This window comes from Littorina saxatilis, unplaced genomic scaffold, assembly GCF_037325665.1.
Source record: "Littorina saxatilis isolate snail1 unplaced genomic scaffold, US_GU_Lsax_2.0 scaffold_2520, whole genome shotgun sequence".
Taxonomy (NCBI): Eukaryota; Metazoa; Mollusca; class Gastropoda; order Littorinimorpha; family Littorinidae; genus Littorina; species Littorina saxatilis.
In genome coordinates, this window is record NW_027127173.1 from 1 (window position 1) to 15,309 (window position 15,309).

General features: G+C 42.9%; 1 protein-coding gene across 1 annotated transcript; it reads right to left on the reverse strand.

The window, feature by feature from the left end:
- Positions 1–482: 482 nt before the first annotated feature.
- On the reverse strand, positions 483–15,147 carry LOC138955646 (cytochrome P450 3A6-like; the record flags this gene model as incomplete). Its single annotated transcript, XM_070327211.1, is given in 12 exon segments — positions 483–611; positions 1,140–1,297; positions 1,795–1,915; positions 3,051–3,175; positions 3,886–4,028; positions 5,643–5,731; positions 6,583–6,702; positions 8,745–8,841; positions 11,154–11,206; positions 11,916–12,012; positions 13,547–13,648; positions 15,053–15,147. Coding segments are annotated over 11 exon segments (1,179 nt in total). The 3' UTR covers positions 483–518.
- Between the last annotated feature and the right edge of the window lie 162 nt (positions 15,148–15,309).

The window sequence follows — 15,309 nt, forward strand, 5'->3', positions numbered from 1 at the left end:
GGTATAGATGAAAACTAAATAAGTAATGATGACGACCGGAAGTCCTGACTCCTGACAGGAGAGCTGTCGATGCAAACCGCTCGCTGATTAAACTTCATTTAAATATTTGGCATTGTTTCGGAGCAATTTTGAGCAAATGATTGCAGGTGTTACAAAATTAAAGTACAGCTGATGTCCCTTGAACTTTTTAAGGTCCAATTCGCAAGAAAACTCTCCAATATGGCGACTTAGACAATAAATATGTTTAATGAGACCTCACGACAGAGTTGCTTTGACAACTGAACATCTTAAACAACTCCCCCCCCCCCCCAATAGCCTGGTAAGTTTAAACGAACATTACATTTTTTTCAATTTGCAACATTTCTCACACACACACACACACACACACACACACACACACACACACACACACACACACACACACACACACACACACACACACACACACACACACACACACACACACAGTACACTGACACTGCCCTTTAAACCGTAAACGAATCGTGTTGTTGTGAAACTCACATGAATGCAGGAGGATACAACCTCATGGCTTCGTTAATGCACATGTCCAGGTAGGTCAGCAGGTTTGCAGACTCATAGTCCACTTTTGTCTGAATGGTAAATAAAAAGAAGAACAGCAAAATATATATCTATTTTTTATTTTACAATTTGAGCCAGAGTAAGCTATAATAAAACAGAGTTTTAGAAACCACATCCACAAGAGAAGTGACTAAGCTACATTTGCAAAGACGTTACGAGGTTCCAAATCTAAAGTCAGTAGGAGCATGAAGGGTGAGCGGTGAGGAAAGGGCAGAATGGGGGGTGGGGGGGGGGGGGGGGGGGGGTTGGGTTGGGATTGGAGTATGGGGAGTTGAAGCACACTTTTTCACTATTGTTAAAATTGTAGGCAACACCAAAACTATTTCCACGCGCATTTGTGCTTTTGTAATATTTCATTCCGTCTTTGTTTCAAAGCGATTTTGTTACTTCAGAGACATAATCAAATCCGATAAAAAAAAACCGCCCTGCAACAAAAACAACGATGATGACAACAACAACAACAACAACAACAACAACAACAACAACAACAACAACAACAACAACAACAACAACAACAACAACAACAACAAGGCACAAACCTTGCCCAGAATTTTGTCGACTTCTTCTTGAGCCTTTTTCTGGCATTCAGGGTTGACGGCCAGAAGAAAGAAGGTGAAGGACGTTACCGTGGCAACCGTCTCGTAACCAGCCAACAAGAACAGGAACGCATTGGCATGGATTTCGTCTGCTGTCAAACCTAGGTCAAGGTCACGAAAATGATGATGAAATTAAGATTCCGTCTTTTCTTTGATTTTTATGTGTGCGCTACGACATAACGCATGCCTTACTTTTTGTATGGCTGTTTTTTAATTGTTCAGCGCGCTCGCACACACAAGCAAACACGCGCATACACGTGCGCACATGAACAGCCACGCACGCACACACGCTAGCATGAACGCACACACGCACACGAACACGCACGCACACACACACACACTCACACCCATCCACACACCCACACAGACACAGACACACACACACACCCACACACACACACTCACACACACACACGTACACCCACACCCATCCACACACACACAGAGACACAGACACACAGACACAGACACACAGACACAAACAGACACACACACACACACAACACACACAAACACACACACACACACTCTCTCTCTCTCTCTCTCTCTCTCTCTCTCTCTCTCTCTCTCTCTCTCTCTCTCTCTCTCTCTCTCTGACCTTTTTGTGACCATGTGGACGAGGTGACGAGCTGATCTTGATGGTTGATTTCGGCGTCCACCGCTCCCTTGGTCTCCTCCTCCTGAGCCTCCACCAGCAGTCGCACGAAATCGGTGCGTCTCTGTAACCACAGACACCACTCGTTCAAGGTCGGCAAACAAGTTCTGTACTCATAGACTGCGTTTTGCAGCCATTAAAATAATTGTTTTTGTATGGATCACAGAAAAAGCGATTTAATCCTAGAAATACGGTGAGAGGCACATTTGAGTGTATTTTGTGTGTGTGTGTGTGTCAGTGTGTGAACGTGCGTGCGTGCGTGCGTGTGCGTGTATATGTGCGTAGACACGAAGATCAGAAACAAGTTTTGTAACCATAACAACGGAGGTCAAGAACACGGTCTAGACATAACTTTGTCCAGGTCTTATATAGTTATGTGCCCATGGACAGATTTATACTTTGTCAAGGCCTGAAACAAGTCGTGCGATGACGTTTTGAAGTCATATGTGCCCTACACAAAAACATTATGGTCATATCGGTCAGAGAAAAGGGACAATACCTAAGGAAACAAGAGGCGAAGCCTTCAAGGCTCACGTAAGAAATCGACAAACAGTAACACAAACTCAATCACTTCGTCACACATACACACACACACACACAGTAAGCGGCATAGGTGACACTGTGCAAGAAAGCGAGACACTAGATCTAGATCTGAATGGCCGATTTCGAAGAAAAAACTAGTCTCGGCCCGCTCAAAATAACAATGACCGAGACTTTCAGTAATTCCTTCGCGTGACGTCTAACCCTCTTACGTCATAATGTGACGTCTTCAAATGTTGTGACGTCTTCAAATGTTAAAGTTTCTACCGACAGACATACATACATACATACATACGCACGCACAGACAGACAAAAGTTAGCATCGCATAGGCTACACTTACGTGAGCCAAAAAAGCTCTCAGATCGCTTCCAGATTCTATGTTACAAAACATGCTATCGCGCAGGAGGACAGACTTGCATTTTGCAAAAGCGAGTGTTTTAAAAAGCTTAATTAAATGGTGTAAAATAGGCAAAGAAAGAGCACTCCTTGTGAAGTTGGACTGGGTTTCTTCCACTGAGTTATTTCCCTTGTTGATGTACGTGATGAGGTTACTAGGTGGCGGTGTGCTAGAGGGCGCTAGCCATATTGCGCTTCCTGACTACTTTTTACTTCCAACACCCGAGAGAAGCAGCGCCCTGAAGCGCATTCACTCACTTACCTCCTTGTCCTGTCCGCAATCTTTGGCAGCAGACTCGCTGACAGCAAGGAAGAAGTCGAGAGACTCCTTGAAACCCATGTCCAGTCCGTATTTGGACAGAAACCAAAACAGCCTTGGAGCAAATACTGGAACAAATTGAGAAATTGAGAAAAAAAAACCGGAAGTTGGATCGATGTGTCCCTGATGAATTTATTACAGTGGTACATGCGATGTGAAGCCCCTCTGATGCAAGGCTACCTTCTCTTCAAGTCTGTTGTCCATTATCTTGACTAAAACATACATGTCATTAAGGATACGGAAAAGGTAACATAATTATACATACAGTCCTGTGAAGTTACTCTATCATGGAGATTCAGGTTCAAAATTAGTCATTGTATTGTATTGTATGGGGAGATTTATATAGCGCTTGACGTTCTCTAAGCGCTTTACATATTAATTTCTGCCGTGTGAGATGGAATTTTTTACACAATATATCACGCATTCACATCGGCCAGCAAACCTCAAGCCTATTAGGGCGAGCATTCACCTTTCACGGTCTTTATTCCAAGTTACACGGGTATTTGGTGGACATTTTTATCTATGCCTATACAATTTTGCCAGGAAAGACCCTTTTGTCAATCGTGGGATCTTTAACGTGCACACCCCAATGTAGTGTACACGAAGGGACCTCGGTTTTTCGTCTCATCCGAAAGACTAGCACTTGAACCCACCACCTAGGTTAGGAAAGGGGGAGAAAATTGCTAACGCCCTGACCCAGGGTCGAACTCGCAACCTCTCGCTTCCGAGGCAAGTGCGTTTACCACTCGGCTACCCATACAAATTAGAGTGAACTTACGCAGCAACGTCATGACGACTTTGTTGGGGTTCATGATCACAGCAGCACGCTTGACGAATTTGTCGTCCGGGTTGTGAATGGAATCCAACTCGATACTGAAGGCCACTCCAGCGAAGACGTCCATCGAAAATCGCCCACACAGCCTGTGACGTCAGAAGGTATTGCATCATTAAAAGTTTGGAGGGTAGACAATGAGGGTAGGTGTTTTTGGTTTAAAGTCACATTTCTTCTCGCGAAAAAAGTTCGTATCACCGTCTCAGATGTGCGGACTAAGCTTTTGCGTGGGATAACATCATCCTTTGACGTGGTCATATACCAAAACTCAACAGCCCGGGCACAGTGGGAATCTGTTGACGTATTCTGTGTGTAAATCAACGAACCACGGCATGCTCTCAGGATATTGAGTTTTGGTATGTGACCAAGCCTTAACTCCCAGGTAAAAGCCCTGACCAGATCTGAGATGGTGAGCCGTATTGTTCATACGACAAGGGGTGTGCCTTGAAGCCGGTGTAGCACGAGCAAATAAGTCTCCACGACAGGTGTACCCCCGAGTCAAAATTTCGTGCGAGCATTTTACTCCCCTAACGAAAAAGTTACTCCCCCATATCACGAGCAAATTACTCACCACGACAGGTGTACTCCGAGTAAAAAATATCATGCGAACAATTTACTCCCCTGACGCAAAACTCCCTTGTCCTTAGTCAGTCCTGGGACAAGGAGAAGGGTGGATGGCGGTGGAAGGGGTGAAGGGAGGTGTAGCACGACTCCATTAGGCGGACATCCACTAGCGCGACATTCCACTAGCACATCATTCGACAAGGGCGACATTCCACTAGCGCATCATTCGACAAGGGCGATATTCCATTAGCGCATCATTCGACAAGGGCGATATTCCACTAGCGCATCATTCGACAAAGGCGATATTCCACTAGCGCATCATTCGACAAGGGCGATATTCCATTAGCGCATCATTCAACAAGGGCGACATTCCATTAGCGCATCATTCGACAAGGGCGATATTCCACTAGCGCATCATTCGACAAAGGCGATATTCCACTAGCGCATCATTTGACAAGGGTGATATTACATTAGCGCATCATTCGACAAGGGCGATATTCCACTAGCGCATCATTCCACAAGAGCGACTTTCCACAAGCCAAGCGTCATTCCACTAGCGCGACATTCCACTAGCGCATCATTCTACAAGCACGATATTCCAATAGCGCGACATTCCACAGGAGCGACCTAACACTAGCCAAGCGTCATTCCATTATCGTAACGATATTATTACTCGGAATAAAATTTGGTGGAAAAATTTAGTAACAAGATTTTTACTCGGGAGTAACTTTTCGTGGAGTATTTTTTCCATATTACACCGGGGGTCCTCTTTTGACTAAGTCGGTAAAGCCCCGGGAAAAAAGGAGCAACATTTTGATACAATGTACTGCCTCTACAGACAAACCCTTCAAAATAAAAACAACACACACACACACACACACACACACACACACACACACACACACACAGACAGACAGACAGACAGACAGACAGACAGACATACACACACACACACACACACATGCATATACACACACAGACACACACACACTCACGTGCATACACACTCACACATGCACACAGACGTACACTCACACACACACACACGCAAGCACGCACCCGCGCACACACACCACCCCCCACCCCCACACACAGAGAAACAGAAACAGAAAATGTAAAAAGATTTCGCTCGCACTCACCCTTTCAATTCAATGGCCTCTCCTTTCTCTGCGGCTTTCTTCAGGTACTCTGTCAGTGTTACCGTCACGCGCTGTATTGCTGGCATCATCTGAAAATGACGTCATATGTGCAACGGACTCAATTCTGACTTATTGTACCCCAAAAAGCAAATGTACTAAAACAGATCATTCTTGGATTCTAAGCAAGTGTTTGCTGGAAGGTGTCTGTTCTCGCGCAACACATATATATTTCAGGAGATAATTGATACAAGCTTTAGGGCCGGACTTAATTTCAACTAGCTTAATTAGCTCGTAGCTCGTCTGTCGTATTTAATAATAATAATAATAAAGTGTATTTATATTGCGCCTATCCCTTACAAAAAACAAAAATATTTGGCTCTAAGCGCATTACAACATGTGTAGGGACTTGGTACAATCAAGTCTGACAAATACAATTAATTTAATTAAACCATTTCATTTGACCACTGGTGCGGTGAGGGATTTATGTTCCAGAGTCTACCTTCTGTGCAGACTCTCCTTATTAGTGTCTGAACACTCCCGTATGCACGCATGGGCACGATAAAATCCTCAAGCGCACAGCACGCTTGGAAAATAAGAACACGAGCACGCACGAAATAACAAGGGTAGAACCCGAATTTCAATAAAAGTCAAGATCAGTGTCCACAATACCAAAAAAAAAGTCGTTACGAGGTATACCAAGAGAACCGTGGCTGTGTGTTGAAACTGATGTAAAATCATGGTTAAAAGCGACAACACAGTTTTAACGTCCAAAATCAATTCGTTCTGTCAACTGTATTTTCAAATTCATGAGAAATAACTTGATGGCAGACTGTTGAAGGGGTGAATTAACTTGGAACATTCATCTTGAATTTACCCGAATTGCTGTGCGGGGAACTCCCCGAGGACTAAATTAATTCACTACTCGAGATAGCTGACCTACCCGCTTCAACTTTCCTGAGCTGAATATGGGAGACAACTGGCTTCGGACATGCTTCCAGTGATCCCCCTTGAGATGAGTCAGAACGTCTTTCCAGGGTTTGCTGTTCATCGATCCCTCCGTCTGCAATCAGTGTGGACAACATGCACCACAAGCGTTAAAACATTATTATTATTATGGTGAGCTTATATAGCGCGAACCACAATTAACTGTGCTCTCCGCGCTTTACATACTAATTTCTGCCGTGTGAAATGGAATCTTTTTACAGACAGACAGACAAACAAACATTTTTTACACACAATATATAACGCATTCACATCGACCAGCAAACCTCAAGCCTGTTAGGCGAAACTTTACCTTTCACGGCCTTTATTCCAAGTCACACGGGTATTTTGATGGAAATTTTTATCTATGCCTATACAATTTTGCCAGGAAAGACCCTTTTGTCAATCGTGGGATCTTTAACTTGCACACCCAATATAGTGTACACGAAGGGACCTCGGTTTTTCGTCTCATCCGGAAGACTAGCACTTGAACCCACCACCTAGGTTAGGAAAGGGGGGAGAAAATAGCGGCCTGACCCAGAGTCGAACACGCAACCTCTCGATTCCGAGCGCAAGTGCGTTACCACTCGGCCACCCAGTCCATAAGCATGCAGAACAGGCAGAGTTTGTGTACGTGTGTGTACAGTAAAAAACAAGTCGCGTAAGGCGAAATTACTACATTTAGTCAAGCTGTGGAACTCACAGAATGAAATTGAACGCACTGCATTTTTTCACAATGACCGTAGTCCGCCGCTTGTGCATAACGGAGTGAAACTGACGAGCCTGTTCAGCGCGGTAGTGGTTTCGCTGTGCTGCATAGCACGCTTTTCTGTACCTCTTTTCGTTTTAACTTTCTGAGCGTTTTCTTAATCCAAACATATCATATCTATATGTTTTTGGAACCAGGAACCGACAAGGAATAAGATGAAATTGTTTTTAAATCGATTTCGGAAATTTAATTTTGATCATAATTTTTATATTTTTTTAATTTTCAGAGCTTGTTTTTAATCCAAATATAACATACTTATATGTTTTTGGAATCAGGAAATGATGTAGAATAAGATGAACGTAAATTTGGATCGTTTTATATAAAACAAAAATTATTACAATTTTAAGATTTTTAATGACCAAAGTCATTAATTAATTTTTAAGCCATCAAGCTGAAATGCAATACCAAACTCCGGCCTTCGTCGAAGATTGCTTTACAAAAATTTCAATCAATTTGATTGAAATAGAGGGTGTGTCAGTGCCGCCTCAACTTTACAAAAAGCCGGATATGACGTCATCAAAAGTATTTATCGAAAAAAAGAAAAAAACGTCCGGGGATATCATTCCCAGGAACTCTCATGTCAAATTTCATAAAGATCGGTCCAGTAGTTTGGTCTGAATTGCTCTACACACACACACGCACAGACAGACACACACACACACACACATACACCACGACCCTCGTCTCGATTCCCCCTCTATGTTAAAGCATTTAGTCAAAAATTGACTAAATGTAAAAATCAATACACCCAAAAAACAAAAGAACTAATAAAAAAAATAAAAATAAAAAAAAATAAAAAACAAACAAACATACAGAAAACCACAAAACTTCTGGCTTCTGTCTGACACAAATAATCCCCCAAGTCTTCAGTGAGCAAAGCTTATTCTCATTCTCATTCTCATTACTTCATTGTTGGGAAATTCGGGTCGCTTCCTCCCAGTGGAAAGCTAGCAGCAAGAAAGTCGCGCTACCCGGGTGTATGGTCCTTGTGAAGTCTCAAATGAACTGGGCGAAGTCGACATAGACCTGAGATCAAATAAATTCAAGACTGGTTTTGACATTGTTTGTTTGCTTAACGCACAGTCCACCACGAAGGGTGATATCAGGGCGGTGCTGCTTTGACATATAACGTGCGCCACACACAAGACAGAAGTCGCAGCACACGCTTCATGTCTCACCCAGTCACATTATTCTGACACCGGACCAACCAGTCCTAGCCCTAACCCCAGACGCCAGGCGGAGCAGCCACTAGATTACCAATTTTAAAGTTTTAGGTATGACCCGGCCGGGGTTTGAACCCACGACGCTCACTGGGCGGACGCCTTACCACTAGGCCTCACACACTTGCTTACCAGTCTGTCGGGGAAGCTGTGGAACTTCTTAACAAAGATCTCTCTCGCCATGTCCAGGTCCGTAACAAGGAGCATTGGTTTAGTGAAGGTGAAGATTCTGTAGAAACAAAGAGAACATTCTCAAACTCTCTTCAAACCTTCTTTTGTTGTTAACTTAAAAAAAAAATCAAATTTTTTTTGTGTGTGTCTATGCGTCCCAAGGACAGGTTGTAAGAAAAGGCACAGCCTTAAATCTTAATCCCTAAAGTTTAATTCAATTCATTTAAATTCAATTCAAAGTTCAAGTCCCGATTCCGTTTATGGACTTTATTTTTCTTCAGTGCTGGCAAATCATCCATAGCACTAGCAAACGAACCCGTGCACAATTAGGTACTTAAAACTGCAATTTAGCAAATGGGTTATTCTCCAGTAACATTTTTAGACATGCATTCTCAGTCCTATAAATGATTATAACGTATTCTAAATGGCAACTAGAATTTATTCTCTTTACATTTTTCATTGATACTCCAGTTAAATAATGATACAAACATGAAAAGAAATCACAAAAGCATGCATTTTTATCTTCTTTGTTTAAAGCCATATGTACTCGATGACTATACACGCTAATTGCTTTACCAACAGCTGGAGACAGACTAAATTAAGTTCCCTGCAAAATATTGTGGTCTAGGACCCCTTAAATGTTGAGATATTTGAATTTTCATTTTGATCTGGATCGTCCTATTTATAGATTTGGCAACACATGTAACGTTGATGCAAGGGAGAGAACACCGCGGCTTTGTTGACATCCTCACTTTTTCAGAGGCTAGAACAAGCTGTAATGCATGTATTATGGTCCGCGCATGGTGACGTATCGTCATTATATGGTCTTATGGTGCGTTTGACATCGATTATGGGCAAACTACACTTTGTAAACACGGGAGTGCGTTAGTATGCCTTTTAATTGTAAGCATTACATTTCCATGTCACATCCTCTGGTTTCCATGTTACGCGTGTGATGTATAATTGTAATGCTTTTAATTTACTGAACGTAGACAAACAAAATGTGAAAGTATTTCTATTTCTTTCTCTACAGGCCAAGGATATTATATATGGAAGCAGTATTTATTAATGAAATCAATTAATATCGTCAAAATATCTAAGTTAAATAAAGAACTATTACCTAAGTAACATGGTTTCTACTAGTACACAGCTAGTGAAGAATAAACCCAAAGTTATGCAAAATTCACTATCCTCGGGGGGGGGGGGGGGGGGGGGGGGGGGGGGGGGGCAAAAAAATCAGACGAAAACTAAAACAAAGACAGTGCATGGAGAAATCAGAGTCTAAAAAGATTACCCAAAACAGCGTTTAAAATGCGAATGATGGAACATCCAAAAACTAATTTTATGGTGTTTCCAGTGTGTGGTGACACAATTACAAAACTATCTAGCTTATTGGGCGATTTGAGGCTAATTTAGGTCACGGGCATCTCTTAAAATAACTTAGTATCTCTACCCACAATCTAAACGCCTTGTTATGCCGTCGAATGCACATATATTTATGTTGAACCACGTACAGCAATAAGATATTGTTCAACCTTCTTCTTATATAGCTCAGTTGGTAGCGCGCTGGATTTGTATTCAGTTGGCCGCTGTCAGCGCGAGTTCGATCCCAGGTTCGGCGGAAATTTATTTCACAGAGTCAACTTTGTGTGCAGACTCTCTTCGGTGTCCGAACCACCCCCCGTGTATACTACATTGGGTGTGCACGTTAAAGATCCCACGATTGACAAAAGGGTCTTTCCTGACAAAATTGCTTAGGCACAGTTAATAATTGTCTACCATACCCGTGTGACTTGGAATAAGGCCGTGAAAGATAAATATGCGCCGACATGGCTGCAATCTACTGGCCGTATAAAATTTCATCTCACACGGCATCACTGCAGAGCGCCTAGAACTGTACCCACGGAATATGCGCGATATAAGCTTCATTGATTGATTGATTGATTCTTCTCCTTCTTCTTCATCTTCTACTTCTTCTTCTGCGTTCTTCTTCTCCTCCTCCTCCTTGTTCGTCTTCGTCTTCTTCTTCTTCTTCGTCATCTTCTTCTTCTTCTTCTTCTTCTTCTTCTTCTTCTTCTTCTTCTTCTTCTTCTTCTTCTTCTTCTTCTTCTTCTTCTTCTTCTTCTTCTTCTTCTTCTTCGTCGTCGTACCCCTCTTCTACTTCTTCTTCTTCTTCTCCGTTGATGGACTGCAACTCCCATGTACAATCGTGTTATTGCACGACCGGGTTTTGACGTCTAGGGCCGTTCGTACCCAACCGTTTCAGGCTGCCATACTCCGTTTTGGGGGGGATTCCAACCTTCTTTTCAAAATCTACAGCATGAATAACAGAATACATCGGTCTCATCAGTAATGGTCTTGTAGGCTTACCCATAGATGTGGCCATACTGTCTTCCATATCTCGCAAACTGTTCCACGATTCCCTAAAAAGAAAGAAAGGCAGAAGGGTTATTGTCAACGGAAGTTACGGACTGTGACCACGGTAATGTTCCGTCGGTTATTTGCGCCGGGCACTAGGCAATCAGCAAGTTTTAAAATCAAATAATATGTTTGTGTTTTTGATTTTTTTTCTTTAAGATGAAAAAACACACACCCATAACCCCACATGGCAAACAGTGAGAGAGACAGAGAAAACGGGTTCAACTGAATGTTCTCCAATATATACCCCAAGTGTCTTTTACAGCTTTTAAAAATGCCTTCTCTCTCTCTCTCTCTCTCTCTCTCTCTCTCTCTCTCTCTCTCTCTCTCTCTCTCTCTCTCTCTCTCCCCTCTCTCTCTCAGGCTGCCATATACCGTTTTCGGGGGATTTTAACCTTCTTTTCAAACTTCTTTTCTTTTATGTATGATCGGTTTTTTTACTTTTGTTATGTGTATAAGAACATAGGACTTTTGTTTTCTTCTTCTTCTTAATATTATGTGCGTCCGTATTAAGCGTTTGTATAAGGGACAGGTTGTAAGATTAGGCTTTGCCTAAAACCTCTATCCTTTGGTAATAAAGTTCAGTTTCAGTCTCTCTCTCTCTCTCTCTCTCTCTCTCTCTCTCTCTCTCTCTCAGTCTCTCTCTCTCCTCTCCTCTCACACCCAATCTCGACTTGTATGTATAAGCACATTTCAACTCTTCGTGTAACTCACGTATTTGAAGGTATCCAGGAGGTTCCCCATCAGAGGAATTGGCTTGGGACCCGGGACGCCCATAGCAGTGAAAGTGTTGTAAACCCGACATGCTTTCCTGTTGAACGCATTTACAGATGATTGAATCAATAAGGGAAATTAACCTAGAGGCAGAAGAAACCGCAAACTAGCGAGTCAAATTAAATTAATTCTGTCAATTATCAGACCAGCAAGACGAGAGCTTTTCTGTCTGAGGAGTTCGCCCATCATGCCAATAATAATAATAATAATGATGATGATGATGATGATGATGATGATGATGATGATGATGATGATGATATTAATAATTATCAATAATAGTAATAATAAAATGTTCTTACGTACCGCTATGCACAGCCAAAATAACACTCCCAGAGTGCTTTGCAAGAAGCACTTGAAATTAACATTGAAAATGTCACTAATTACCATTTTACCATGCACGAATTAACAGTCTCAAATAAACACGAACTGTAAGGTTAACCAAACAAATACAACAAATCAGTCCATTTAACGGTTGGAAGTAACACAGTCTTCATCCAACTAATACCATATACATACCTCTGTGATAACTCACTGCACTCAGTCACTCACTTACGCACTCACGCCCTCACTCACACAATCACTCACACAATCACTCACGCACGCACTCACTCACACAATCACGCACTCACTCATTCACTCACTGACGCACTCACTGACGCACTCACTGACACTCACTCACTCACGTTCTCACTAACTCACTCACTCACTCATTAAATCAATAGAAGAGCTTACACTAATAACACTCAAACCACTCGATCTGTACCCGTACCCGTGTAATTAATCATTCTTTCTTTCTTTATTTGGTGTTTAACGTCGTTTTCAACCACGAAGGTTATATCGCGACGGGGAAAGGGGGGAGGATGGGATAGAGCCACTTGTCAATTGTTTCTTGTTCACAAAAGCACTAATCAAAAATTTGCTCCAGGGGCTTGCAACGTAGTACAATATATTACCTTACTGGGAGAATGCAAGTTTCCAATACAAAGGACTTAACATTTCTTACATACTGCTTGACTAAAATCTTTACAAACATTGACTATATTCTATACAAGAAACACTTAACAAGGGTAAAAGGAGAAACAGAATCCGTTAGTCGCCTCTCACGACATGCTGGGGAGCATCGGGTAAATTCCGCGGGGGGTTGTAATTAATCAATCAATCAATCAATCAATCAACACGCAGCACGCAATGAAATATACTGCAATGTTTCTAATTTGTGACACATCGTTCTGTTGCAATAAAGCCAAGAGATAAGTTGAATAAGGCCTAAACAAAAATAGGTGTGGTTACGGTAACCCGACCTACCCTACTTTTAGGGGCCGATCCTATAACTTTTTATTACATTTGTCAAAACAAAAAAAAAACAAAAAACCGAGTGCAAAAAACGCAATGAAAGCGAAAGCGCCCGAGTCGCACACTTATTTCCCTGTCAAGTAGGTTTAATTTGTACACATTAGAAAAAAAAGTAAAAAAAAAAACAAAAGTGATTGCCTACCTACCTTACCCTATTTTTTTGGCTATGTTACCGTAACCACACCTATTTTTTTTTTATGGCCTAATCATGTCCTCACCAAGCCCACAGGAGCAGTAACGTCACGGCTCCGATGATCAGCCAGCTGGCGAGAGACAAACAGCCCTCTGTCTCTTCCTCCATGGTTTGATCAGCCCTTGTTCTGCTTGCCAAATTTAAAGATGGAATAACAAGTATAACACAGCAACACACATGCACAGGGCCACACTCACTCGTACACGCTCACAAATACACACGCACACACTCACGCGCAAGCAAACACACACACACAAGCACACACACACACACACGCGCGCGCACGCACGCAGAGAGAGAGAGAGAGAGAGAGAGAGAGAGAGAGAGAGAGAGAGAGAGAGAGAGAGAGAGAGGGAGGGAGGGAGGGAGAGAGAGAGAGAGAGAGAGAGAGAGGGATGGGAGGGAGGGAGGGAGGGAGAGAGAGAGAGAGAGAGAGAGAGAGAGAGATAGGTATCTGCGGTAGGGGCACGAGAGATCGTTTGGAAAGGACATCGTACCGAGAGAGAGAGAGAGAGAGAGAGAGAGAGAGAGAGAGAGAGAGAGAAAGAGAGAGAGAGAGAGAGAGAGAGAGAGAGAGAGAGAGAGACAGACAGACAGAGACAGACAGACAGACAGACAGACAGACAGAGACAGAGAGAGAGAGAGAGAGAGAGAGTTCAGCAATAGCTGTTCAATGTATGTTTACCAGCGAGTAAACGATCGTGCGCCTGTGGATTGTCTGTCCTCACTAATACTGACACGGCAAAACAGTTATAGGAGCTAAACTTAGTGATGTTTATTGCAACCAATCCATATTTGGCTTTCGGCTGACTGGCGCGTGTTGGTTATCAGCAAGTTTTTTTTCCCAGCAAGAGTAATTGTGTACCATAAGAACAATTCTAAGAATTCAGTTGCACGCTACACAACACAGTCGCAGAGCTGCACGGGATGTAGCCTTGACATTCACAGATATTGAATTCTGTAGTTTTCCCTTATCTCAGTATGTCTTTCTTCGCCTCTTGTTCGCATGAGGATTTTGGCATGGGTGCATAAACGTCTCTCTTTCTCAAATTTGAAAATGAAAAACGTATGACACACTGACCAACGAACATGCACACTGGCACGCACAAAAACACACACACAAATACACACACCACACGAACACACACACACACACTGACACGAACACACACACACTGACACGAACACACACACACTGACACTCGCACACACACACACACTGACACTCGCACACACACACACACCCCTCACACACACACAAACGAACTTGACACACACACACACACACCACACACACACGCACGAACACACACACACACACGCAGTTCGACACCTATATAGGCATACACCTAGTCACATTCAGGAAGAGTGCACTCGGACAGATTGGACACAAGATACACCCACCTGGGCCAGACAGACACACATACCCCCCCCCCCTCCACACATACACACACACTATCACACAAACACTGATTCAGTTTATCCCAGGCTGAATTTTCTGAAGGTAAAATTACTGTGAAAGCCTGCTTACCTTCAAAACAGACACCAACCCAACTCTTGCTCTCACATCGGTAACACGGGGAAAATAATGTTGCCTCGATCGACGCCACTACACACTCGGCTGTGCTACGACTAATTAGCTCTATCTAGCCCGCTGCGTCGTCGTCGCCAGACCCGTGTATGTGCCTTTTTCAGCCCACTGTCACAGTTACAAGCAAAATGACTGTTTACTTACACGTCCGTAAAGCGCGCATACGAACACTCAGTTTGAGCAATCTGCGCAGACCA